We start from the raw sequence: 27978 nt of genomic DNA, 5'->3' as shown, positions 1-27978 counted from the left end.
GACGACACCCTCCAATAAAAACTGAAATCACTGCTTGACCCTCTCAGACCTGCCACTTATCATTTGTGAATAGCTTTTTCTTTTCCAGACGTCGTGCATCACGTCATCAGACGAAGCCACACACACACACACACACACACACACACACACACACACACACACACACACGTACATTTTCCACACTTGGTTTAATGACAACGAACTGACAAACTTCACAGAGAATTCAGCGAAGAGGAAAATGCTCAGAACTCACCGACAGTTACATTATTAAAGAAACGCTCCCTGATACTGTCCCACGTCTTCCTCCCAGCTAACGGAAGATCATTTCAACACAACAAATAAATAAATAAACAAACAAAAGTCCTTATTCTACTCCACTTCTAAGAATAAAAGGCATAATTAGGTATTAAATTGAAAACTTAAAGGGGCAATATGTAGGAATGTAGCTGAAAACATTTTAAAAATTAACTAAAATAATCAACAGAATGTGAAGTTACCATGAAGCTATCATGCTAAATGCTATAATGCAGCTAGCCCCGGCCCCTGTGCTTGCTGCCCGGCTTCCCAAAACTCCCAGTCCCATCGCTAGCTGCACAGCTAACTGAGCTAACGAGTTAAAGATAGCGACAGTTAGCAGTTACTGCTCTCTGTATGAATTTTACAGGTGGCCAGTTCCTACATGTTGCACCTTTAAACTGGAAACTGGATGTTAAAATATCATTTTTATATCGTTGATTATGTTGTTAAATGTCAGTTACAATATGGAAATTAAAAATGTGAATAATTTATATTTAAATGCTCAGTTTGAAAGCCACAATGGAAAAAAGGCATAAATAGGTATTAAATAGAAAACTTAAAGGAGCAATATGTAGGAATGTTGTTGAAACATTGAGTGAAAGATTCAACAGAATGTGAAGAAATAACACGACTGCTGAAGTTATGAAGAGGGCATCATGAAGCTATCATGCTAATCAGCTAGCCCCGGCCCGTGATGGTCCAAAGCTCCTGCCCTGCTCCCCAAAACTCCCAGTCCCACTGCTAGCTGCACGGCTAACTGAGCTAACTAGTTCAAGGCAGCTACAGTTAGCAGTTAGCCCTCTATCTGCTCTCAGTATGAATGTTACAGGTGGCCCATTCCTACATTTTGCACCTTTAAACTGGAAATTGGATGTTAAAATGTCATTTTTATATTGTTGATTATATTGTTGAATGTCAATTACCATAAAATTGTAAATAACATTTAAATTTAAATGCTCACAAAGTTTCAATTCAAACTTATACGAACAGAAAACACAAAACGTTGTTTCCTTCAGCGTCGCTGAGCTGAGAGGAGACCCACTGAACATCTGAACACAACAATCAGAGGTTGTTTCTTGAGTCTCTCGCTGCCGCCAACTTCTTGTTTCGCGGCGTCAAAGCGTGTTCGGTCTGATTTCTGCTACAAAACCTGCTGAGTTTCAGTTTTGGGAACATTCTTGTCATGTCATCGGAGACGTAAGGCTGAGTGGCGTCAACGACGTCTCTCGTGGACGCCGTCCTGTTTATAACTCTGCCACTGAAGACGGGAGGAAATCCATTCAAGTTTATAAATGTTCATCACAGCACGTCCATCTCGTGTTCAGTGGCTGTGACGAAAACTTTCATAGTAAATGAGTTGTATAATACACCAAAGTCAAGCAGCCTCATTTACTTCCACTGTGTTGAGTGGAGCACTGATCATCTCCACCACGTAAGGCATGCTAATCAACAGTGTTCACTATCTGAGTAATATCATTTACACTTCGCAAAGTTACATATAAAACACGTGTACGTCGGCGAGCTGTGGAGAAGTTCTTCCTTCATGTCAGAACTGTTAAAGTTCTGCTCATCGTTCTCATGTCTCATGTTGTTGTGTCACTGCAGACAGTTGACTGTCCAAACACAGCTGAGCATCAGATGCTGTCTTTTTTAATTACTTTCCAAAAACCGAGAATACACGAGCAAAAACGTAAGGAGTTAATGTGTTCGTCTGCTTTAAAGAGGCTGCAAATGGTAGCATATCTGGCTAGCTAGCTTACCACCCGCTGTGGCAAACCGAGGATGTTACATTCAAACCTGGACGGTGTTGGAGATGGAGCCCCGTCCACTGGGCGATAAAAACACCCAGATCTTCTGTGTCGGGCGGCCAACAGAGCGTGAACAACCGAGCCGGATAACTTCTGGTTCAGCACCCAGCTAACTTGAACAGAGATAACGTAATTTAATTCTTTACTTTCCAAATGCTATTGGGCCGAATGCCTTAACTTCTGACAGTGAAACGAGTCAAGTCTCGGGGGTTGTGACGCCCAAAAAAATGTATGACGCTTCTTTCACAATGTAAGCTTACGGGAAAAAGTCTTTTTGGAGCCGTGCATCACGTGACGATGTAATTACACAGTTTGGCCGCTACAAAAAAATTGCGTCAAAGTCTGGCGCACTTTGGGGCTTGTGATAAACCAGCGTTACTAGCTAGCCAGATATGCTAACATTTGTACAAATTATTTACGTATAAATTACGTATTTTCACAGTCTGATATTAGCGAACAGTCCGTTCTGCTTCCTGTCCGTGTCCATCAACAGAGTCCGTTTACAAGAGTTTGTTTCTCACGTTCTGGACTTGAAGCTGCATCAGCCGACCTCCACCCACCGTCCTCTCCTGCCCCTCAGCACTCAGCTCCAGTGAAAACCAGCTGCTTTCCTGCGGCAGGAGAGTGATGGAGGTGAAGTAACGCTGGAGGAGTGTTTGACTCGCTCCGACAGAGTTCCAGCTGTCAGACACTCGGAGCTGTTCACCTGTCAGTGAGCGGGTAGTTAGGTGTGAGCTGGTATTGTTTTCGCTGGTATTGCTGAGCTGAACTCAGGTCTGGGCGAGGGAACGCACACTGACCCCATCCTGTTGAGGGAGGTGGCTTTGGTCATGCCCTCGCTGCCCACCGTGGACAGAGGGAAGCTCTCGTAGCTCTCGGCCGCCCGGCCGCCACACTGGCAGCGCTGCAGCGTCGCCTTCAGCTCCCTCTGGAAGTTGCTGTTGAGGAAGCCGTACACCACGGGGTTGATGCAGGTGGAGGCCATCGCCGTTAGGTGGCAGGCGGAGAAGATGGCGTCGTGCTGGCAGTCGGGCAGGGCCTGGTGGTGCCAGTCGAACAGCGTGTTGAAGACGTTCAGCGGCAGCCAGCACAGAGCGAAGGCTACGACGATGGCCAACAACATCACGTTAATCCTCTGGGCTCCCCGAGTCCTCCGGCTGCGCTCCAGCATGTCCCTGCAGGACACAGCAGGACGCCTGTCAGACATTCACTTTGAAATACCACAAACCTGAGGCAGAACGATCAAATATAGAGCGCCACAAATACTGGATCACAAACATGCTGGCACACACTGCAGGAAGCTTATCATACCAACCAACTGTTAGGAAAATTAAAAGTACAGCTGTGACCTGCGTCGTTTGAGGCGGAGGAAGATCCTGAGGTAGCAGAGCAGCACCAGCAGAAGAGGCAGGCAGTACTGGAAGAGCAGCAGCGAGGTGGTGTAGGCAAGACGATGCTTATCCGACGGCCACAGCTCCATACAGATCAGGTGGTCCCTGAGACGAGAGACACAAAGACGTTACAGGAGACGAGCTCCACATCACGGCTTCGATCACTATACTGATACAGAGACATGACTTTGATTCTAAAAAATCCGCTCAGCATTAGCCTACAGCTAGCTTAGGGTTAGCCTGCAGCTAGCTTAGCATTAGCCTGCAGTGTCACTTCCAGACTCGTCTCCTGTGTGATGGAGACGATCAGCTGACTGGTACCAGAGGAAACTCTGACAGCGTCTGAGATTTAACTTCTTTTTTTCAAAGATCCTTTATTGATTTGTTTGTGAAGAGGGTTCACTCTGGACAGATTTGAGAAACTGAACTTTGTGACAAACTGAATTTATTATTTGTATAAACACTGAAGGCTGGTGAATATTATTTGGACTTTAACCTGCAAAAAGCCAACAGGAAGTCAATCTGTTAAATGGCCCTATCTTTGTAAAGAAGAGTTTGAACATGTAAATGACAGATGTCAGGACATAAAACCAACAATCTGTTGATCTTTACTAATGCAGAAGTTCACCGAAGGAGAATATTAGTCAGCAAAGACGAAACTGACGAAACGTCTCAGTTTGACAGAAATTACTTAGGAAGAGAAAACTTGTTATGATTCAGAGCCTATAAAATCATTTATTTCCTGTGTCCTGATTTCAGATTTGAGTGGGAATGTTTGCTCATAAGTTGCTCTGTGCTGTCTGGAAGTGGATTATAAATGAGTCACTGATTTTAAAGTGCCTGTTGGGAGAATAAACACAAAACACACAACATGAGAGTCTCATCGTCTCATCTCTGTGTGTTAATGCAGTTAATTGTTTAAAAAAAAAGATTAGTCAAAACCAACGAGAGCTCAGAGATGAGTTTTTAACTTCTGGATTAAAAAGTGGATTTATCTTCACTCCTGTTTATCAGCCTGACTGCAGCAGTGATCCGGAGGTGACCTCCAGGTTCTGTAATGTTGACTGCTGACTGGAGCTGGAGGGGAAATGGACTTTACTTCATGAACGTAACGTTACAGAGAGGAGACAGAGAACCAGAACCAGAACCAGAGTCTCTGCTGAGTGCTGAGCTCAGTCAGAGCTTCACCTCAATTCAAACACACGGACTTCGAGTTTGCAGCTAATGTACAGTAAAGTAATCTGACTGTTCGGAGTGAATTAAAACTTGCTGGAGTGACGCAGGGCATAAATTTGCTTTGGTGATGGTGAACACATCATTTAATAACCACTATTACGAAAGACACAAGCGGATAGTTTGTAACACATTCCCTCCTCGTCTGTTCACTGGAGCACCGGTGTCCTTCACACTCACATCATTGTTTGAGGCTTCAACAGCAAAATAAGTTTTAAAATTCATCCGTGACGGCCTTGTAATGTCAGAATGAAGCTGTGAGGAACGTGAACATAATGAAAGTCTAAATAACAGAGAGATGAAGACAAATGTTCTGTGTTTCATGAACAGAGCTGCAGACTGCTGATTTTGAAGTCAGCAGTTTTTTCCAATTAAAAAGCTTTTGTGTTCAGCAGATGATCCTCGAGTCGAGCACACAATCACACGGCAGCGAGTCAAATGTCAGCAGCAAACACGTCCAATCAGGTGCAGCAATGCGTTAAAAACACAGCTATGATTATTGGATGTTGTACAAGGTGGAGGAGTGACGGAGACTCAACAATGAATCCATTGTTCCTCAGCTGAGAGTTTTAAATCAGGTGGAAAATAATCTAAACATGTCATCATCATCCACACTGCAGCTCCTGAGAGTTATCTGTCACGCAGACGACTCTCTACTGTTTGTACAGTTAAATATATACATCCATCCACACCGCAACACCAGATTTAAATTACTGCTCACCCATAATTCATTTCTCCAACTGCTGATGCAGTCGTTACTGTTGTTAGCCTGCTGACACGAGGAACATTTTACTCTTATTTTGTTAAAGTTGTTGCATGAACGAACATCAAAGACGTAAGAGATTTTACGTTTCTGGACTGTGCTGAGGAGATATCCACTGAAGTTAGCATGCTAACCAGCTAGCCTGTCCTGTCCTCTCTCATAATACCACTCCAAGCTCCCAGTCCAGACTGCAAGCTGAACAGCTAACTGAGCTAATTAGCTAATGGTAGCTACAATTAGCGGTTTACTCCAAGAGGTGGCAGATTCCTACATACTGCACCTTTAGCATTTCTGTCATGTGTCTGTCCTGTTAATGTTGGAGGAATATTTACTTATTTTATTTTATCTTTGTCTTTATTACCAACTAGACACATTTTCTTAAACTGTACGATGCTTTTCGAGACTATAAATCAAGAAAAGAAACATTTTCTCTATTTCAGCAACGATAATTTCATAAAAGTTATGAAGTTACTCTGTTATTTTTCTGAAACTCAACACCCGGGTCAGGTGTTGGTCAGATCATCTGCAGTCCAGAACAACGTGGAGAAGCAGAAGTTTTGCTTTTTGATCAGGTCCAATTATTTGGCCGCCTCAGGCTCACTTCGGATCAAATTCAACTTTTTGGACCTGTGAAGTTTGTGTTCGTGAGCCTCCGCCTACTTGCAGCCAAGATTGCCCTGCATTTGCAATAAACGGTGGCCTGAGCTGGTGGAAAGGTAATTTCATGCCAAAATGAACACCAGAACTGCACCAAACCAGCGTAAAGCCACAGAAAATGACCGAAGATAGGAAAGGAAATGTACCGAGGATGTTTGTGTTCCTGCTGGCTTCACGCTGGCAAGGAAATAAGTCTCAGTGGACTTTAAGGCCTCGAGACGTTCATCCTGGACTCTTCACACAAACTCGGGGGAATTTTTGCCTACTTGTGTTTTTCTGTTGACTTTGTTTTAAATTGTGCTGGTTTGAAAAAGTTTGAAAAATGTTTTCCTGAAACTGACTCCTCCTGCGGACCATGAACTCGTCACCCCTCGTCTCCCAGGTGCCTCAGCTCACCTGAAAGGGTTGGCAGGGAGGCTGATGTTCTGGAAGGGGTCGTTGGTGAGGATGTTGAAGGAGAGGAAGGGCAGAGAGATGAAGCAGGCCACCAGCCACGTGAGCCCCACAGCCAGGTAGGAGTGTCCTGCAGCGGGGGACCAGCCGGTGGGATGGAGGATCAGCTGGTGTCGCTCCAGAGCGATCAGCACCAACGAGAAGACGGAGACTGTCACCGACATGCACTGAACGAAAGGCGTCACCTGACGGAGACAGGTAGAGACAACAGGTTCAGAGCTGCACGATTAATCTCGGTATCATCCAAACCACAGGAAGTCCGAGGAGCTGCAGGGACGTCCTGACCCACAAACGTTGATCCACAGATGGAAGAAAACATGTTGGTTTGGTTCAGAACTCAAAGAACTCAACTCACATCGTCAGGATCCAAAGATCTGTAGTGAAAATCATTCACTCATCATGAATCAATCACAAATCTAACATCTGTCAGGATAATCACATCGTGATGTTTTTACAATATTGTGCAGCCGAATGTCCATTTATGTCACAACAGTACAGGTGTGTGTGTGTGTTTGTGTTAATGTGTGTGTGTTTGTGTGTGTGTGTGTGTGTGTGTGTGTGTGTGTGTGTGTGTGCTCTGACCTTACACAGGGCCTCTCCCAGCACCCAGCGGTCCATCAGTGTGTAGATGACGGTGACGGGGAGACACACCACACACATGAGGATGTCGGAGCACGACAGGTTGGCGATCAGGATGTTGGTGACGTTACGCAACTCCTGTTGCCGGGCGATGATGAACACCAGGCCCGCGTTGCCTAGCAACCCGATCGCTATGACGGCGCTGTACGCTACGATCAAGAAAGTAGCCCCTCCCACCGAGGGCGGGCACTGAGAGGTTTCTGCCCAATCGGAGGCCTCCCAGACGCTGAGCAGGCTGCTGTCGTTGGACATGGCGGGGTGAGGAGAGGGGAGGGAGGGGGTGAGGTGAGCTGAGGGGGGGACAGTGCGTCAGGGGTCGTGGGCTCGACAGGACCAGAACCCCGCGGCTGTTATTGAACTTCTCTTCCCCAAAAACGGAGCGAGATCAGAGCAGAGCTGACAGCACGAGGGAGGAGCTGCTGCAGAGCTCAGGACTGTGTTTGTTGGTGAGATGCAGATGAGGAGACGACTGAGTCAAATATAGATGTTGTCCTCTTTTTCCTTCACTGTCGGCATCCCGGTGGATCCGCTCAGCATCAGCGTTTCCCTGCGAAGGACAGAAAACACAACAGGGCTGAGAACAATAAAAGACAGACAGACAGACAGGAAGTAGAGGAGCTCTTAATGAAGAACAGAGACAGTCAGAGGAGAAGACGAAGTGAACGATGACACCTCCTGGTCCTCCTCTCTCGCTCATTAACATCATCTGTTGTTGCTCTAATGTCACATTATGCCGCCCAGATCACCAGAGACACTCAACTCTCATGGATCTGATGCTGAGACCTCATCGACTGTTCGAGTGTCTCACTGTTGCATATTCAAGAGAAAATCTGACACAACCTCAAGAGACGACTTCAGTCAGTGGTGTGTTGGACACACAGCAGAGAAATGCCATCACACCTGCTATAGAGACACACCAGGCCTTCTGTGTGGAGTTGGCGGCCATGTTGGTGTTGTGTCAGAAAAATATGAAAAACTCACTGGAGGGCGGCTTTAATGAGACCAAGTTGTAGAGTTACATTCAAGACATTTTAAAGCCACGCAGGGATTTCATCCATGGAAAACCTCCAAATATGTAATTGTGAGGAACAGAGACGAGTTTTCAGGGGTTTAAATAATGCACTGAGAGAGAGACTTAAATTACCCGTACATAAAACCACCCACACATGAAGGTTCAAGGTAATTTATTCAAGGTAAATTATTAAAGATGTGATGGAGACAGGTCTGTGTAAAGACGTGGTGGAGACAGGTCTGTGTAAAGATGTGATGGAGACAGGTCTCTGTAAAGATGTGATGGAGACAGGTCTCTGTAAAGAAGTGATGGAGACAGGTCTCTGTAAAGATGTGGTGGAGACGGGTCTGTGTAAAGATGTGGTGGAGACAGGTCTGTGTAAAGATGTGGTGGAGACGGGTCTGTGTAAAGAAGTGATGGAGACAGGTCTGTGTAAAGACGTGGTGGAGACAGGTCTGTGTAAAGATGTGATGGAGACAGGTCTCTGTAAAGATGTGATGGAGACAGGTCTCTGTAAAGAAGTGATGGAGACAGGTCTGTGTAAAGATGTGGTGGAGACGGGTCTGTGTAAAGATGTGGTGGAGACAGGTCTGTGTAAAGATGTGGTGGAGACAGGTCTCTGTAAAGACATGGTGGAGACAGGTCTGTGTAAAGACGTGGTGGAGACAGGTCTGTGTAAAGACGTGGTGGAGACAGGTCTGCAAAATTACACTGCTCCAAAAAATTAAGGGAACACTTTAATCAGATGTTGATGAACGAGTTACTCAAGTTGAAAATCTTTTTTCTGACAAACATTGTCAACAGTCAACGGAAACCAAATTCATCACACAGCCGAGCAGAATCAGTCAGGAAGGACGAGGGAGCAGCTGTCTGTGGACACCAACATGCAAAACTAGTCCCTTTTTTCAGTGGTTGTCTTGGTTTTGCCTCTTCATTGCACCTGCTGTAACTGTGAATCAGCTCCACCTGCTCTGGTGCAAATCAAAAAATCACTTGTGCTTCTTAAATGAACACGTCGACATCCCTGAAGTTTAACTGGCCTGTTTCACTGTGACGATGAAGTGTTCCCTTAATCTTTTGGAGCGGTGAAGTTAGATCAAATATGTCAAGTCTGATGAACAGTGACAGACAGACGGATGCCTGTTATTAAGAGACACACAGGACGTCTTGTCTTCTCCTCCAGTCAAAGTGACTCTCGGCTCTGAGTTTGATGAAGATGCAGCTTATTACCACCATCTCATCCTGCTGCTGCAGTTCACACCCACTGACTACAACATTCATCCAATCCTCGCTCTCATTAGCACACACACATACATGTGCATGGACACAATCAGCTGCCTCCCTCCCACTCTGTCTGTCTGTCTGTCAGTCAGTCTGAGCGTCTCCTCTGACAGCCTTTGTGGGACCCGAGGGACGAAGCTGCCAGAGAATGAGACACACTCACAGGTGTTGCTGCACATCCACAGTGACTCACTCGCACCATCCACCCGCTTGTGATAACGCTCACGAAAAAAAAGCTTCACCATCTCCTGCTCAGTCTCTCAGGCACCAGCATGCAAACACACTCACGCCTTATTAAAATCTGTTTACTTGAATGAGCGGAGCTGTTGCGGCGCTCCATCTAAAAAACACACCCTGAAAACAAACCGGTGGCAGCGGTTTCTGCGTCTCTTATCATTTCTCCTCGTCTGAACTCATTTTATGCAGGAACCCCACAGTGAAGGCATCATTTCATATTTAATGCCAACTCTATCTCGAACAGACGGAAAGACGAGCATCAGCTCTGACAAATTACTGGGAGAGGCAGCGCTCTGCAGAGACACCCAGAGATGATTGTCTTCACCAAGAAAACCAGCAACAGTGAAGGAGTCCTCTGTCTTCATTTCATCCGTATGTCTGCTTGTTTTCTGAAAGCTTACGGATACGGACCAACGTTGCAGTACCTGCGGTGACGGTAGGGGGCAGTGTAGCAGTGACACGACCAGACAAGAGGAAGACATTTTTAACTTTTTGATGATGTTACTATGACAGAACATCTGGGAGGAGATTGTTGAAGGAAAAGTTGAGATCCGAGCGAGAACGGTTTGTGAGCGGCGCCCTACGTCCACGCCAACGTGAAGGACGAACTGACGTATGTGGGCAGTGACGGTTACATTGTTTGAAACGGGCGTATTGACTGTTTTATATGTAAAGGCAGAAAAAATGAAGTTTGTAAAGTGGTTTAAAAACAATTAAGAACGCACCGCGCTGCTGCTCTCCATCATTAATGAGGAGTCGGCCTCCTCACCTGCACAACAGGTGATCTGACTCCACTGCAAAGATTCTGATATTCATGTACGCTTCACAAACTGTCGATCGCACTGAAGTTTCCACCGTCACGTCCAGAGTCGTCGGGTTGTTTTGACTCGTTAGTGAGCTGATCTTTATTCATCCTCACCAGCTCGTCTGCCATCAAACATTTTCATCACCTGCAGATCTGAGTTCATCTAAGTGACTCAGGGATCCTCCAGACATCTGAACCTCTGAGACGTCGCCTGATTTCTCGTCTTCATCACAGACCTCTCTGTTATTATTGTCGACGCTAAAAACATCTGAAAAATTAAAGAATCAATGTAAAATGTGAGCAGAGGTTCCTGTCACAGAGGGATGCAGATGTTTTTCAGACGTCCGTGTGAACATGACGGCGGTGATATTAAAACACATCGCTGTCACTCTGGTAATCACCTCACACGCTGACCCAATTTAAATGATGAAGCTGTAAACAAACAATCTGACGTATTAATTCAAAACGGCACTCAAGGACGTTCAAGAACATTTTGTTGTGCTTCAGAGACGGACCGCATTCACTTGTTTACTGGCACCATTCAGAGCTCTATCTGAATGTTAATGTTAGATGACAAACTGTTGACAAATTGAATTTGTTTTAAACAAAGTTATCTAATATGAGACATGGATGTGAGCGGACGTGGAGGAGGACACGGGCGCCAGGGGCCGAGGCCACGCCGCCCCTCCGTGACGTCGATGCCCTTTTGTACTTCATTCATCCATTTCCTCTGACGACACAGCTGTCGGGTCAGCTGAGGTGACGTGACGCTGCACTCACGCTCGTATTTGTGTTCTGATAAACAGTCCAGTCAGTACATCACAGGGTTCTGTTCATCAGGGTCACATCAGAACACTTCCTGGAGGTGTGGAAGTTTGATTTATCTTCTCATAGACAGTGGTCGTGTTTCCATGAAGCATCGAAAATTTTATGGAAACGGCAAAATTCAAGGTGGTGGAGTTGATTTTTGTCTTTTGCGAATCAGATTAATGCGCAAAATGTTTGATGGAAACAGATTTGCCGAACATTCAACTCACATGACCGATCGATCAGCTGTTTCCGCTGTCTGCAGAAACATGTCTGTCAGCAGTCCGATCAGTCAGCGTGGACCGACGAGGAGACCGAGCGATGCCAGCTGACATGCGAGAACAATTCAAACTTGCCCTCTCGAATAAGTAATCCCTGAACACCGCTCTCCATCTCGTCTCCTGGTTTGTTTACCTCTAGTCTGTTTACTGTTGCTTGACGTAGCCACGTAGCCTTCACCACCTCATCCTCCGACCTAATTACACTTTACGTAGCCAATTCATTCGCTAAAAATGTTTCACGGAAATGCACCAAATTCACATTGTTTTTTTTTTAAATGTGAAGCCAGCTTTCAAAAGTTGCTTGACATTTTAATGTTAACATGTCACACACAGTACGAGCACTTCTCGGACATGAACCTCTCAGTTAAATCACCAGAACGCAGGATCAAGAAGTCTGTTGTTTCATAAAAATCACTCTTCCTCCGACAGCCTGTCCGAGGAAGATAGTGATTGTACATGTCAGTGATGACATGTACGACACGATAGTGTCGTACATGTCATCAGAACATTTCTTCAGTTTCTTCATTAAACTTTCCTCTCAGATGAATTAACAAACACTGAATCACAACATGTCGTCCTGAACGACACCAGCAAATAAACATCGTGCACAAAAAGACTGGGAGAACTGTTCATTATCTCTGAGCCGTTAAAAATTCATAGTGTACACTGCACGGATAATTAAATGATGTATCTTCATAAGGCTTCACTCAAGGCTAACAGAGGAGGGGTCATCAGAAACCTTCACTACAAAGTCAAACACAAAGCGAGGAGGCAGCGCTGCACACGCAGCGCCTCACACAGCCACAGTAATGAATCTTGGTCAAGTTTCCAGCCTGAATCTTTGGTTCAATCCTTATTTATTTAATTTTATGTTTAAATGAGATATCTTGCCCCAGTTTTCTCAGTTAGGACGTTCAAAGGCTCACAGTGCTGTGAATCAGAGCGGCCTTGCTACTTAATCTGCTGATTCAGTGATGAGACAGGAAGATGTTTCCTCAGAAGAGCTCTGACAGCAGCCACGTACGACATGACACGACCTGATCGGTCTGCAAAAGACCACAACGTACATTTGTATTTCCATTTCCACTGACAGTCGTGGGGTATTTAATTCAGCCCAGTCTTCAGCTTTTTATGTGAGGAGTAGTTTGTGCAAACCAGATAAGTCACGTCACGTTCATCACGTTCACATTATATGACTGAATGTGCTGGAGGACCAGACATCGAGTCACACCGATGGTTGATATTTGGACACATTTCCAGATGTTGTGGAGACAAAACTGTGTCTATTTGTTTTCAACTCTTAAAATCACAACATTTGTTAATGGAGTCTGGTGACGTAGTCTCTACTGGTGACTCTCACACACACAGCAGCCCACGTCTGGCAACATTTGTGTGAAGTAGATCACAACAACATACTTAATTTAAATATGAAAATGTGTGACAGCTCAGACAGAGACGGACATGGCCCACAGATGTGTGATTTACAGCTCTCATGGTCGTCAGCTCTCATTGGCTCCCACGTAACTCGAACCCTGACGTGTAGTAAAGAACAGCAATATGATCTGATGATAGAGGCGCTTTGTAATCTCAGAGATCTATAGTATCGTTGACGTTAGAAAGAAATATTTGATAGTACTTTGTTGATCATCCGTCTGTTTAAACTCGTACTGTTATCACAGACTCATAAACCAAAGATTGTTTGTAACCAGGAACATCTTCGAGTCGTCCATCGCATCGGTTACTGATCCCTGACCATCATGACATCGTGATTTAAAAGGCTCCTCGCCACAGAGCACAGTCAAGTGGTGTGTCCCCTCAGAGTTGCCGTAGGGTAAGAGTTGTTGTTTGTGATATGTGGGGAGAGGAAATGAAAAGAAGTGTGTTGCTGCTCGGTGCACTAACATCCTGTCTCCATGTCCCGTTTATTATATTCTTATTAAACAGGTCACGCGGTTTCATGTGGCAGCAGTGTTTCTTTTCCCGCCGGCCGATGTTTCTCTCAGTTGTGCTGTTTTATACAGTTTTCTTAACTTGGCTTCCTTGGCTAGTCGGCTAATGTTGTTTCATGCATATGAGGCTGAACAAAGCTAAGTTAAGGACACGTGGTGCGGAGACGAGGGCGCTTTTAAACCTGGCGCAGGGCTGAATGTCGGTGGTAACAGGAGATAACGACGTCATCGTCCATCACGATGTTTCACTGGAGACATGGTTCGACCCTGCTACTGCAAAATAAAAGAGTATTTTTCCCAGTGAACAGTCACTACATACCTCAGGTTGTATAAATTAAAACAAGTTATCTCATTACTCTGGTTTCAGAACAATGACTTACTTAATTCTCATTAATTTATCGTTTATATTTTTGGGTCTGGAGCTCGTCAGTGACAGCGGGGGAGGAGGGGGGGGATGCAGATGACGGACGCCTGACGTACAGCTTCATGTTAGGATTCCTCCTCTGTGGACTGATTAAGACACCTCGTCTAGCTCGAGGAGAAACTGTGTGAGATTATAACCTGAGGCGTTTGTGTGTGCGGAGGGAGTTTAAATCTGTGTATGTTTGTCATCACCTTGTACATTTACAGGCAGCGAGCAGAGCGAGGCGAGGCACTGTAATAATGTTTTGTGGTTGGTGTGAGACTTCTGGCTGCAGAGATATAAATAACTGCAGTGTTTTCTGGGACAGCCGGATAGTAGCGCTACTTAATCTGTTTTGGATTAAGCTACATCACACTTTACTTTATGTTTAAAAAGAGGAGAAGTGTCGAGTCACAGAGGCGTCGCCGAGGTTCGGTTTTCAACGACGCTCTAATGTGATTTTGATGTTCCAGAAAACTGATTTGTGCGTCTTACTCGTGACCTCTGTTTTGACTTTGTGTCTCCTCAGACTACACTGCCCGTGGACCCATGAGTCGCTCCCTCTGCTGTCTCTCTGCCACATCGGCCGACATGTTGGAGTGAGCGGTCGGTCGGTCAGTGTGGGTGAAATGATCCTTCAGGTTTAATGTCTGTTAGGATTTAAAGTGTCTTCTCAGCTCGGGGGAGAATAACTTCACACGATGAATATGGAGCCGGGAGGCGGGGTGAGAGAGAGAGAGAGCAGCTCCGGGGAAAAAATAGAAAAGAGGAGGACGAATCCAAGGACGAAGCGGCACAAAGAACGGGGAAATCTCTGTTCGCGTGCTCGTCACATTGATGCAGATGGCACTTTCACACTTCCTCCCCTGATTGAATTCGACTGTCACTTTCTGTCCGACTGTTGTGCGCCTGAACCACAGAACGAGCTCAGAGCTGCACCTTTTCATGAATTATTAAACTAGATCTGGACTCAACCGTGTGGCGAGTTTCCCTGAAATTGTGAAAAAAAAACCTTATTAAATCAAAATGTTTCAGTCCTGGATCCCCTCAGAGCTCCGACTTCATCGTCCTGTAACATCTCCATCAGTCAGGACGTCGTGCCAAATCTGTGGGAGTGAAAGGAAGCGAAGTCCTTTAAGAAACAGGATGCACACACACACACACACACACACACACACACACACACACACACACACACATAATATGTCTTTCTTCTTTTTCCCATCTTATGCAATCCCACACAGCAGAGTACAGGCTGCCAGAGATCAAACAAGATACTCGTCAACAGCCTCATCCTGTCTCGTTACAGCGATCTCCACCTCCTCTGATGCTACTTCAAAGTTTCCGAGTCACAGTCTTATCTGAAGACGGTCTGCTGGCAGCCCGATCCGGTTTAAAAACCAGTGTGCGTGTTAATCCCTCGAAAAGGAGAAGTGTTCTAGCTTTTTTGCTTGTTTTTTAATCGAGATGATCTCAACGCTGATAAATTTCACAAGATTTATGACAAAATAATTACAGCTGCTGACGCCTCTAAATCCAATTGCTTTGATGCTTTCATTATAAAAAGCGTTTAGCATGACAAGTCTGGATATTAAGCGAAAAAATAATGCTGATTTAATACTCATTCATGTAATGACTGTTTTGTGTTGGGTGAAAGAGGCTTGTAAGGCGCCTGTTGGATCGCTAAAGGCTGCTGCAAAGTGCTAATCTGTGCTCAATTGTAGCAGCAGCTGAGAGATAAACATAATTAGCATGCAAATGGTTCTGGAAGCAAACACGGATCTTTTCTTATTTTATTCTATGTTCTGGGGGAAGATGGATCTTGTGTCCCTCCGAGAACACAACTTGTGCTCATTTCTGCAAAGTGTCATCGATCAGATCGGAGCGGTTCGTCATGATCCGATCAGCTCGTGTTAGTTGCCATGACGGCGTGATAAACGAGGGCTGGTGTCCTCCTGGTTACGCAGGGAGGGGGCGGGATGATTAATGATGTTTCCATCAACTCGTATCATGTCGTCAGCTCGCACACAAAGACCTCATGGTGCGGCGACAGCCTTGATGTTCACATCAGGTTTGATCCTTAAGACATAAGCCTCCTGAAATCTTCCACAGATCTTTCTGAGCCCAACAAGCAGAGCGTGTTAATGCCAGCAGGGCCGGGACGAGGGGGGGGGTCTGCTCAGCCGTTCATCCAGCAGATGGCAGGTCCGACTCGGACTGAAGCCAGGCAGCCCCAGGAGGCTCGCAGCCCATTACGATCCCCATACTGCCTCTGATAATCCTGTTCCAACAAGAACTTTACACTGTATCTCACAACATACAACCAGAGTGTAAAGTAATCCTCTTTAAGACTTCGATATTGTCCGTGAACCTTGACTCCACAGTCAATTTACAGGGTATTAAAGGGACTCAGTCATCGTCTCCTCCTGATGATATAAAGTCAGGTGAAGTCTCGCAGTCCACAAAACATTTCTGGAGCTTCACAGTGAAACGGTGTTGCAGCGTTCTGCTGAACACCTGAAGCAGCTGAAACATCAGATGTCTCCATGCAGCTCGTCTGCTGTGATCACAGTCTGCAGAAGATCTGAATATATGTCATTTACACCCTTTCATAAGCTGAAATCTTCCCTGTAGCTGCTCTACGGTGGCCCTGAAGGTCAAAACACAAAAATATTTCATAAAACACATTTCTGAAAGCACAACATGTTACCAAACAGCAGAATGTATTATTTCACGCCCCGAGATCCCAAATTAATTTGAAGAGATGTTATTTACACCCTCGATGTGCAGTTGAGTTCATGCACCCACTTTTTGCTCAGCAGTACGGTGGCCCTGAGGGTCAAAACACAAAAACATTACAAAAAAACAACAACCTTATCAGGAATGTTGTTGGTTTTTTTGTGTGTGTTGTGTTTTGACCTAAAAAGCCACCGTAGAGCAGCTCCAGTGAAGGTTCTGCACACTTGGATCACAGCAGACGAGCTGCATGAGCCGTTTTAAAACAATAGTAACATGACTCCATAAATCCACTTAGAAATCCTCAAAATATAAACTCCTTTCATGTGCAGAACTTGCCTTAGAAACATCATGTTTTAAGTTTTCTTCAAAATGAAAGTGATCAAACGATAGTTGTCTGTTCATCCATCACTACACTGCGATCAGGAAGTGCTAACAGCTAATTCTGCTAAGTTTTAATCGAGTATTTTCTTATTTTTTTTTGGTTGTTTTTCCGTTTTAAATCATCTCCAGCTGCTTCAGGTGTTCAGCAGAACGCTGCAACTCTGTTTTACTGTGAAGCTCCAGAAATGTTCTGTGGACTACGAGACTTCACCTGACTTTATATCATCAGGAGGAGACGATGACTGAGCCTGACTTTATATCATCAGGAGGAGACGATGGCTGAGCCTGACTTTATATCATCAGGAGGAGACGATGGCTGAGCCTGACTTTATATCATCAGGAGGAGACGATGGCTGAGCCTGACTTTATATCATCAGGAGGAGACGATGGCTGAGCCTGACTTTATATCATCAGGAGGAGACGATGACTGAGCCTGACTTTATATCATCAGGAGGAGACGATGACTGAGCCTGACTTTATATCATCAGGAGATGATGAATGTCATCTAATGACACTTTCCAAACCGAACAGATCTAAAAAACACTCCTTCATTTATTTATTTGCAGAGACTCAACATTTCCCCCATGAACAAACACTTGGGCGACACCATTCTTGGTGAACTGTTCCTTTAAGTCATTGCCGCAGGTAAATGGAGTTATGGAGATATAAACACACACACACACACACACACACACACAGCTCTGATGTAACTGTAGTCGTTCCATATTCATAAGTAAAATGTTTATTGATGAGCCGTCTGTTTAAGACGCCCAGGAGGCCGCAGAGAGAGAGAGAGAGACGGGATGAGGCCACATTTATCGATTTCATTGTACCAGCTCTATCCAGCAGTGCGTTCAGGCTCGTCCTTGGCTCTTTTGGTGGTGCCGTTCATCCGTGCATGCATCTTCCCTGCCTTATAAATAGAGTGGAAATGAGTAGATGAATAAGTAGAACAATCCTCCCACACTCCGCTGCTGATTATTAAAAACGCAGCGTGACGAGCCTTTCACAGACGCTCATGACGCTCACTGTATCTCTCAGTCAGCCATCAATCTGTAAAATGAAGATACGCTTGAAGGATCGAGTCACTTTTTAAATTTCACGTGCGACCGCAGAGCGTTAACGCCTCACCGATCCATTCTCTCAGCGCAGCATCACCAGGATTTACGCCCGTATTGGATGACTCATGAAAATCTTCTCAATGCCGGAGGTGATGCGTCATTTATGAAGGGGAGGAGGGAAGTAAAGGTGTGGAGGTCAGGGTGGTGTGAGGACGTCTGACGCTCACACAGTCCAGAGTTTGTGTCTGATCAGAGAACATCAACACTTGAACACCACCTTTTCAGTGTTGTTCATTGATTCAGATACTTATCCTGACATTCTTATAAATGTGCAGCTGCCCTCTACAGGCTGTTGCGATTAAATGTGTCTATTAGCGGATCACAGGGGAACGGTCTTTTAGCCAAACCTCTGGGGTTTAGTTCCTCTTTGAGCCAGTTTCATCCCGTTAATACAACGTTAATGAACACGCTCTGAAGAAAGATCTTATGATCAAAAACAGTGATTTTAAGATAAAATCTGAGGCAGTCTGAACAATAAATAACACTTCTGATCAACCCGTAACCCATAACATCTCATTCAGAGTGCAGATGAGCATACAGGTAATTAAGTTGGTCTAACGGATTCAGGTAAGCATGTTAGCTAACATTTGCTAATTAGTGCTCGACATGATGTGCAGCGTACAGCGAGGGGACGCTTTTAGTCCTGGAGGCATAGAGCGGTGTAGCGAGGAAGTATTTCTGTAGGCTAACTGACGTTAGCATCCTGCTTCCCCCTGTGGGATTTTTTTTGTATTTTGGATTATTACAGAAAATAATCTGTGTCAAACACACGTTTCTGATCCTTCCAGGTTTTGTTCATTAAGATAATCTCCACAGATGAACTCCACTTTGTGATGTTTGAAGAGTGAATTAAGTCTGTAGCAGTAAAAAGCTAATGCTAGGCTACAAACAGACGACCTCACGGTCACATGACTTAAACGTCACCACCACTGAGCGTCTTACTGCACAATTACTATCCAGGCGTGAAATCCACAAGCAGTGTGATGATGTTTAACGTCCCGACAACCTCTGTAGTCTCATTTAGACACTTGGACACATTTAGACGTTCTTTAACACAAGTAAACACTTATTTCAAACACGGGTTATATAATGTGGAAACATCTTGATCTTGTGTAAACCACAGACCTTATTTCAGGGTTTAAGACTCATTCCTGCCGAGCTCTACTTGATCAGAAACCAAAGTATTAAACAAATTAAAATTTGACCTGAGGATGGCTCAAGATTAAACGCCAGAGGATCATCAAAGGGATCCTCCTGTGAACAAGCATGTGAATCTAATTTCATGAGTCATCCTGCTAACATGGCCAAAAATATTGATTAGTGCAGCCCCGATGGTGTTTATCTGCTGAGGAAAGTCTCCAGCGTCACTGTGCAGAAGGCCGAAGGAAAAACCCTCGACAGATGGTCGGTGAACTGCAGAGCAGAGACACAGACAGACACATTTACATGAAACCTCGAGGGAGTTTAGACTTTCCAATTCACCTGACCTGCCTGTCAGCATGGTGAGAGCGAGGACCATTAACACGAGGAGACCATCCAAACCCAGAGCTGGCATCCGACGGGTCCGTTTAGCACCGAGCAGATTGTAGCTTACAACAAATTACATGCTCGCTTTTTTTCCCCCTGTCATCCACTGACCAGTCGACCAGCAGCGTATGATTACAACCCAAAAGACACATCAGAGACAAGCAGAGTCGGACTGAGCACAAATTAGCCGACACACGATTTACAGCCTCCTCCATCCGCAGAGCGTTCACCGCCGCTCAGGGCCGACATAAATCTCTCTGAGACTAATTCATGATGTGAGCCTTCGTAAGTGGTGGCTGTAAATTTAATGACACAGACTGTAAAACTGAACAAGTTGATTATTGTATGAGGGCCCAGCCCGTCCTCAGCAGAGAAACAGTCGTACAGGTCAATGTGAGAGCAGTTTATTACGAGTTTGACTTTTGTTGTTAGGTGGCGACCGAGCAGCAAAGGAGGAAGTCAGGTGAAGTAGTGTAAAGAGCGAAACGTATGCGGTCAGATAAAACAATCAGGACCATCACCTGATTGTGTCCAGCGTGTGCAACAACAACATCTTGACAGCCGCCGCTGTATGATCCACACTGACCCGCTGAGGTTTACTATCTGTTTGTTTGTTTATCTGACATCAGAGCGAGGAGGATGTTGTGATGACATCATCCATAGGAGACAAAAATACGGTGAGTATTATCGCCTCGGACAGGAGAAAGAAAAAGAGCCACGTTGACGGCACTGACCCATGAACATTTCCCTCGATCTACCCAAACTGCGACTGCTTCACACCTTCTGTCTACTTAAAGTATTTTGTTTCAGGAGTTCAGTTCTGTCGTTCAGGTACGAGGTCGTGTTCAATAACACATATTTTGCCCTTTCATTTGTTTGACCTACTCAAGAATTTGTAAATGTTACGAGGAGGATTCACACCGCTGATGAAATGATTGACGCCGCCCCTCACAAGCATAAACAGTGTTTTGTCATGTCCTTCCCTTTAGGCTTAATTAAAGACACAACCTCCCACCTGTCAGTCTACATCAAAATGCAACGGCCTGAATGTGAAGCTATTTTGGTTGTTGACCATCACTGACGGACGGTCAGTTATGCAAAACAATCAACAGGAACTTCACATACTGCAAACAGCGATCGTCATCATTCTGGATGAATCTGCATCATCTCGTTGTTTTGGAGTAAAAACGACGGGCTCACAGGTAACAGTCTGGTTTTCTGTCTAAAGTCTCTCTGAAGATTATCCTGTGAACGTCCTGCCTTCATAATGTAGATATACTCGTGTGAACGGACGGTAATCAGCCTCATGAGCAGCAGCATGTGGCTGCCAGAGCTTAATTGGAGGAGGTGATCGGGCTGTATGAAGCCTGAGAGAACGCCTGCAGACAGGACTCAGGGCTGTGAAACACACCGTCACCTCTGTATATTTATGGCAAATAAAATTTAAATCAGTATCGTTATATTCAGCTAATATCCTCCTCGAATTGAATAACATTCAAGTCAATTATTGGATATAATAATTGGCATAGTAATGAAGATAAGCGTGAAATTGACGCACTGTACCGGACTGGTTCACAGATGCAATGACCAAATAAACCAAATATTACGTTTGCCCTGCTCTTAAATCAATCAGCTCTGCAACAGCACACATAATTATTTCTCCGGGGTAATCTTCTGCCCCTGCTACAAGTTGGACGAGCTGAAAAAGCCACATGATAATAAACAAAAACATTAATCTGTGGGCTGAATTTCAACATCAGGGTGAAAAGTGTGTGGAGAGAAATGAGGACAGATGAGTGCGAGCTGCGACAGCATGAAGTGAAAGCAGGGGACAGTTTCAAATGTTCGACCGGAGCGCTGAAACGTTGTCATTTCAAACCGACGTGCTCCTTACTGCCGCCGAGCGAAGCCCAGCAGGCGCATGAGTCACGCTGCCAGCTTCTTTCTCACAGAGAGCCGCTTGTGTTCGATGCCATGAAATAAAATCAAGTCGGTGTCCAGGTCCTGTGGTGTCTGTGCGCTTCCTTTCAATTTTTTTTAACAACCCCATTTTGTCCCCCGTGGACACAAACTCTGGACCTCGTCTCACTGATTCACTGCATCTGGTGCTCACGGACATTTCTATGAAATGCAAATGTGCTTGCGTGTGTCAACATGAAGACGTTTCAGAAGGACAGGTTTCATAATCGCAATGTTGTTTGTTTAATCCTGGAAAAAATAGGGTTGTTTACAGTTTTTAAGCTTTATGCAGTTTGGAAAACGACCAAAGAAGCCTATTAGACCCATGTTTACCTTTCTTGTTAGGCGATGACCTCTAGTGGCTGTCGTAGTTATTACAGCAACAAAGGAGGAAGTCAGGTGAAGCCGTATAAAAAGCAACAAAGTCCTTAATGATGGATGTTTAGGTACACGCCGCTGTTCACATCCTGTGTGACACCAAAATCACTGGTGAGTTGTTTTAACCTGATGATTTAGTTTAGTTATGTCGCGTAAGTAGAAAAGTTACATACTTATTTACTGTTAATGTAAAAATATGCGGCACATAGAGATGAACTAACAACTCTGCAGTGTCACTCAGCTGGACTGAACGTTTTAGCCTCTTTCAGCTCATTGTTTTTAGTCTTGCACTCTCACAGCTCTCATCTGCGTTACTGCAGCTCTGATAAACCAACTCATCGCTACCTGCTCCGCAGCAAACAGCAGACGGACACAGTTCGTAACAAGCTGGTGAACATAGTGGAGCATTTAGCAGATAATTCCCTCAGGAGGTGGTGGAGACCAAAAACAGAGCTAAAACAAAGAGATGATTGACTGAGATTCATCCAAACCAACGATCGTGTTGCTTTTATAACTGCTGAGTGTGTAGAAAGGAAACTGTTTGCTGACACGTTCTCGTTAACAACTTTTGTAAATAAAATGAAATGAGTAAGTTTGATCTGGATCGTCTCCTTGAACACACCGTCATTAAAATGAGTATAAACACTCCCTGAGGCCGCTTTCACTGAATCCATGTTTCCTGTGTATCTTTTACTCTTTTCCTAATTAAATGCCGTCTTATTATCTCAGTCAAGTAAAATCGTTGCTCTTTTACAACCTTACAGCTCCAGTTAGCTCGACGACTCAGTTAGAGGAGCTCTCATTAACTTCATTATACCTGTTCACAGTTTGTCTTGTGATGTTCAGCTGGAGTTAAATGTCGTCTTAGTAAGATGAGTCGGTACATCGGAAAGACAGCTGGCTCAAACTGTAATTAGATGTCCACTCTGTAGACTCATATCCAATTATTCACTTCATGAAGATGAATGAGGATTTTCAGAGGATTGAATTAATACGACCTGGATCTCATCGACACACGGCCGAGCCGAGAGACAAGACAATGAACCTCGTGAAAGAACATTCATCTTTTCCTCCTCTGTTTCCTGTGAGGTTTGGATTCACCGAGCCCTCGTCACCGCACAGATCTGTTGGAAATGTCTCATTTCAACGTGATGAATACAACCTGTTCATGCACACCATCAGGTTTAATAACAACCTGGGCAGAGAGCAGCACAAAGAGCAAGCTGGTGGAGGGAGAGTGTTCAGAACTGCTCGACTGTCATGCCAACGTATCTGTGCCGATAACATCAGCCAAAAATAAATGAAGGAATAAGAAGAAATAAAACCCAAACACAGCAAGTAAAGGTGGCGGTGTGGTCCCATTCATCCCTCGAGCTGCTCAATAAGCCCACACACTGGAAGAGCTTCTGTGTTTTTGCATAGAGCGACAAAAACTTGGTATTGTGCCAGAAAGTGCATCACAGTGTTGTGTGCCTGATGTGCGATGTGCTCAGCGGGTCGCTTCATCACTTGTTACTTCACAAACAAGTAGTTTTGTTGGCTTAACCTGACAAACTAGTTTTATAGACCACATACACAAACTATTGGACAGCAATGAGCACTCAGAGCGCGAGGTGAGAGGTCACAGAGCACTGCCACGTCCTGCAGAAACAAACCCATCCGCGTGAAATACCAGGTTTACAGTGAGACGCTCGGCTGAACACTTCATCATCACATTCACACCTTGAAACATCTGGCTTTAATGTGTCCAGAGGTGGTCTGAGCCAAGAGAGCGAGATAAGTAACTTAATGTGATAAGTGGTCTTCAGAGGTGAGACTGATCTGTAAATGACTCTTACGACAGGTGATTAAAGACAAAGTATGAAATGTGCTGCCAACAAGTTGCCTCTTCAGATCCAACGTGTTTGTTCAAGCTCCTTCTTTTCTTCTGCACGAGGCCAAATGCTTCTGTTCTCCAGGTTCAGAGCTCAACCGGGCCACGATCTGACTCTGTGTCATCAACATCCACCTCACTCTGCCTTCACCCGGATCACTTCATCACTCCCATCTGTTTGTTCTCTGTTTCAAACACATCTTCTTTATCAGCAGCAGTTTTTACGTCAAACGCAAATACAGCAGCCTGTAAAACAAACAGCCTGATGCAAAGAGACGAACGATGTGTTTGGATCCGACGCTGACAACAGATGAACACTTCCTCCTGTGGGTCTGATTTAAACTACGCTGAGCAGCTGTTTCAGGGAATTATTGAATCTTTTATAACATTAAACTATTTACTGTTCATGTCAAGTGTTTTTAAAAACCTTCAGAGATTTTGGCTGAATTCCAGTTCTGCCCCTCGTTTTCAGTCCTCCAGACCCTCACACGTCACCTGTGGTCCTCCAGGTTCATCTGGACCTCAGCTGGTGCTCGAGCAGGTTCAGAGCTGGTTCAACCGGCGAACCTTTAAAGAACCCGTTTGGTTTTCCACGGACACGAGAGCCACCGGACAGTGATGTCCCTCCGTCACTGTGTACGCTTCCCAGCAACTATGGCGGACTACATGCACGCCTACATTGGCTGGTCCTCAGACTACTGCTGCTTCAATCTGGCGTCCATGCTGACAAATCTCTTGTTTATTCTGCCGTGGAGAAGTGAGAACACGCTACACTGGCTCTGGTTTTTAAAAATGTCGGTCACATGGACGGCGCTGGTCCGTGGTCACAGTAATCCTGCCGCAAGCTGATGCCGCTCTTGAACCAGTTCTTTGGCTGCTGTCCTGGACTCATCACACCGACACCATCACAAAGACAACGACTCAACATGGACTCCACGATGCTCTGCAGCTTCTATAATAACAGCTGGTGCTCGGCTCATCACCAGGACGGAGCTGCTATCTACCAGTGGAGGACTTCTACAGCCAGCAAGATCATCAGAGACCCTCGAACACCCGACAAGCAACTCAAACATTCAACTGCAGGTTCACGGTTTAGACCGGAGGAGCTCCAACTTACTAAGAAACAATCAGTTACATTAAATCACATTTTCATCGACTTCAAAACGGCTTTAAAAACCACAAACTACATCACAGTCGAGTCTCAACAACCTCTGAATGTCTGCAGAGAAACCAGAGTCAGTGCTGATGGAGAATGTGACACATGATCCACAGAAACAATCACAACATTCACAGATGAGGCGCTCATAAATTAATCTTGATAAATAAATACAACCATGTGAATGAATGTATAACAACCAGATATGGATGACGTGTTTCCTGCGATCAGGTGAATTGATCGATTGTTCCATCATTCTTAAAACTGTTGGATATAAATGTTCATGACTGAAACTCAGACACGCTCAGTTTTGTGTCGATGATACAAAAACAGAGAAAAGCTGCAAACATCAACATTTTAACAGCAGCTCTGCTCGAAAAATGACTCAAACTGTTGATCGGCTCCTGATGGATCCTCAGATCCTCCTCAATCATCGACTGTCCTGATTTTAACATTATTTTCTCTGCACGAACCAGCAGCTCACACTGAAACTGACCTGAAGCTGAACACAGAAACATTTCAGAGGAAGAAGTTCCAGTTTCAGATTCACTCAACAACAAACAACAATTATGTGTTAGTGAATAATGAAGCATCATCACTGAGGGAGCTCCCCGTGCACAGTCACCATCCAGGCTGCAGTCACGACCAATTAAACAACAATTAACCAATTAAAATGCACCGCGCTCGTGCGTCCATCGTCCCCGGAGGAGAAGTCAGTCAACCCGGCCGGTGAAGTTCAGCTGCAGCCTCGCGTCTCCATCAGCTCCATCAGAAGTTACCTCTGTGCAGCCTCAACACGCCGCCTGCAGCCGCCCTCCGCCGGGTGTCCGCTCGCTGTGCGCGCCGTCACATCTGCCGCCTCTCGGAAAACATCTGTAAAATCCAACCGACGCGTTGTGGAGACAGAAGAAACCGCCGCGGAGAGCCGCACTCACCTGCCGCCTGCCGGTGTTGTGTCTGCGGCCACAGACGGTGCTGCTGTCTGCTGCTGGTGCTCGCTGCTCTGCACACAGAGCCGCGCGCGCGTGCGTGTGTGTGCGTTAGTGTGTGTGTGTGTGTGTGTGTGTGTGTGCAGTTGGAGACGCGGGGGAGAAGCTGCGCAGTGAAATCTGCGCTGGAGGAGCTTCTTTCTTATTTCGAGGCTTTTGTTCAACATGCATCAGTCAGAGAGGTTCGTGCCTGTGGGACCAGGTCTGCAGGAGGACCGGACCCAGTGACGCGGTCTGCAGGGCCGGAACCAGGATTTTTTAGAAACACTGAGGTCACATTTCAGAGAGGGTGAGGAGGAGAGAGACGCCCCCTCAGAGAGGAACCAGATCCTCATGAACTAAAACAACCGGTGCTGTAAAAACACAGTGATGTGCTGCTACAGGTTTTAAAGACCCGGCACCGCGTCCTGCAGGCGAGGCTGCGATTCTCATCTGAAGCGTCGTGTTGCACGTTACAGACGTCACGTGTCACTAATGTGCCAACAACAGCAGTGAAAGTTAACACAAGTAAGTTCAAGTCTTATTCACACGCCAACACGCCGATAACACGTATCAGGTTCATATCAGATCACAGCCGAGGTGATAAAAACCCGTATCTACTGCGATTGACCCGGTGGACATGTTCCCACCGCTCACAAGAGCCCGATCTCAGCGGGGTTGAAGTCAGGCTCAGCCATCGTCTCCTCCTGATGATATAAAGTCAGGCTCAGCCATCGTCTCCTCCTGATGATATAAAGTCAGGCTCAGCCATCGTCTCCTCCTGATGATATAAAGTCAGGCTCAGCCATCGTCTCCTCCTGATGATATAAAGTCAGGCTCAGCCATCGTCTCCTCCTGATGATATAAAGTCAGGCTCAGTCATCGTCTCCTCCTGATGATATAAAGTCAGGCTCAGCCATCGTCTCCTCCTGATGATATGAAGTCAGGCTCAGCCATCGTCTCCTCCTGATGATATAAAGTCAGGCTCAGTCATCGTCTCCTCCTGATGATATAAAGTCAGGCTCAGCCATCGTCTCCTCCTGATGATATAAAGTCAGGCTCAGCCATCGTCTCCTCCTGATGATATAAAGTCAGGCTCAGTCATCATCTTGTGTTTCGTCCGTCTGTACACATCCAGGATTGATTCTCTGGCAGATGTTTTGACTCCACGAGCGTCTTCATCAGAGTCGAACATCACACACCTCACCTCCTCTAATCAGGACCTAACGCAGGACAGGCTGGAGACGAGGCGGAGAGGGCGATCACATCACTGGTTCAGATAAAAGAGACAGACGACCACATCGTCACCAACAAGCACAAAAATCACAGGAATAGAAAAACTTGATTGTCCCTAAAGGGGCCCGAGACACTGAGGAGGAGCTCGTGGAGGAGGAGAGGTTTGATTTCAGATCCTCCTCTAATCTAATGAGCTCCTCTGACTCAGCTGCTGCTCCACCTGAGGATAATGAGCGTCAGGCCGCAGGTGTGTTGGTGTTCTGATGACGGCTGTTTAATGAAGAGAAGGTTTCTCCTCCTGTTTCCTTTTCATGTCCATCAGTTCCTCTGCAGAAGCCTGAGGTGAAGGTGAGGGTTGTTTAGATCTCAGCTGTTTTCTCTCCACACTCGAGAACTGGTGCATGTTTGCAGGATAATCTTTAATGTGTGAAACCAAGTGATTTTTTTTTTTTTAAAGATTAAGAAATTGGCAGCAGAAGCAAATAAAAACAAACTGCTCAGTTTATTTTCACACAGAAAAATGTTTTCCTCTTCAATAAAAACCCCCAAACATTTTCTTTTTCTGCATCATTTCCTTTCATCTTCTTTCCTTTTCTTTCTTTTTCTTCCCTTAAATCTTTCCCA

General features: G+C 45.4%; 1 protein-coding gene across 2 annotated transcripts; it reads right to left on the bottom strand.

Annotated features, from left to right (window-relative positions):
• Positions 1-171: 171 nt before the first annotated feature.
• Positions 172-26157, bottom strand: LOC311275346 (neuropeptide Y receptor type 1-like). 2 transcript variants are annotated; one of them, XM_084383813.1, is made up of 5 exons: positions 26086-26157; positions 7185-7788; positions 6546-6787; positions 3455-3601; positions 172-3280 (listed from the first exon to the last, which is right to left on the bottom strand). In XM_084383813.1, the coding sequence occupies exons 2-5, from the start codon at positions 7491-7493 to the stop codon at positions 2830-2832; spliced, it is 1149 nt and encodes a 382-aa protein (XP_084239939.1). In that variant the 5' UTR covers positions 7494-7788; positions 26086-26157; the 3' UTR covers positions 172-2829. The 2 variants fall into 2 exon arrangements, with proteins under 2 accessions (XP_084239939.1, XP_084239938.1); XM_084383812.1 differs by having other exon boundaries at positions 25930-26133.
• Between the last annotated feature and the right edge of the window lie 1821 nt (positions 26158-27978).

Source organism: Pagrus pagrus (genome assembly GCF_965226575.1).
Source record: "Pagrus pagrus genome assembly, chromosome: 19".
NCBI classification, from domain to species: Eukaryota; Metazoa; Chordata; class Actinopteri; order Spariformes; family Sparidae; genus Pagrus; species Pagrus pagrus.
The sequence above is the reverse complement of the archived record's forward strand: the minus strand, read 5'-3'. Positions and strand labels throughout refer to the sequence as shown.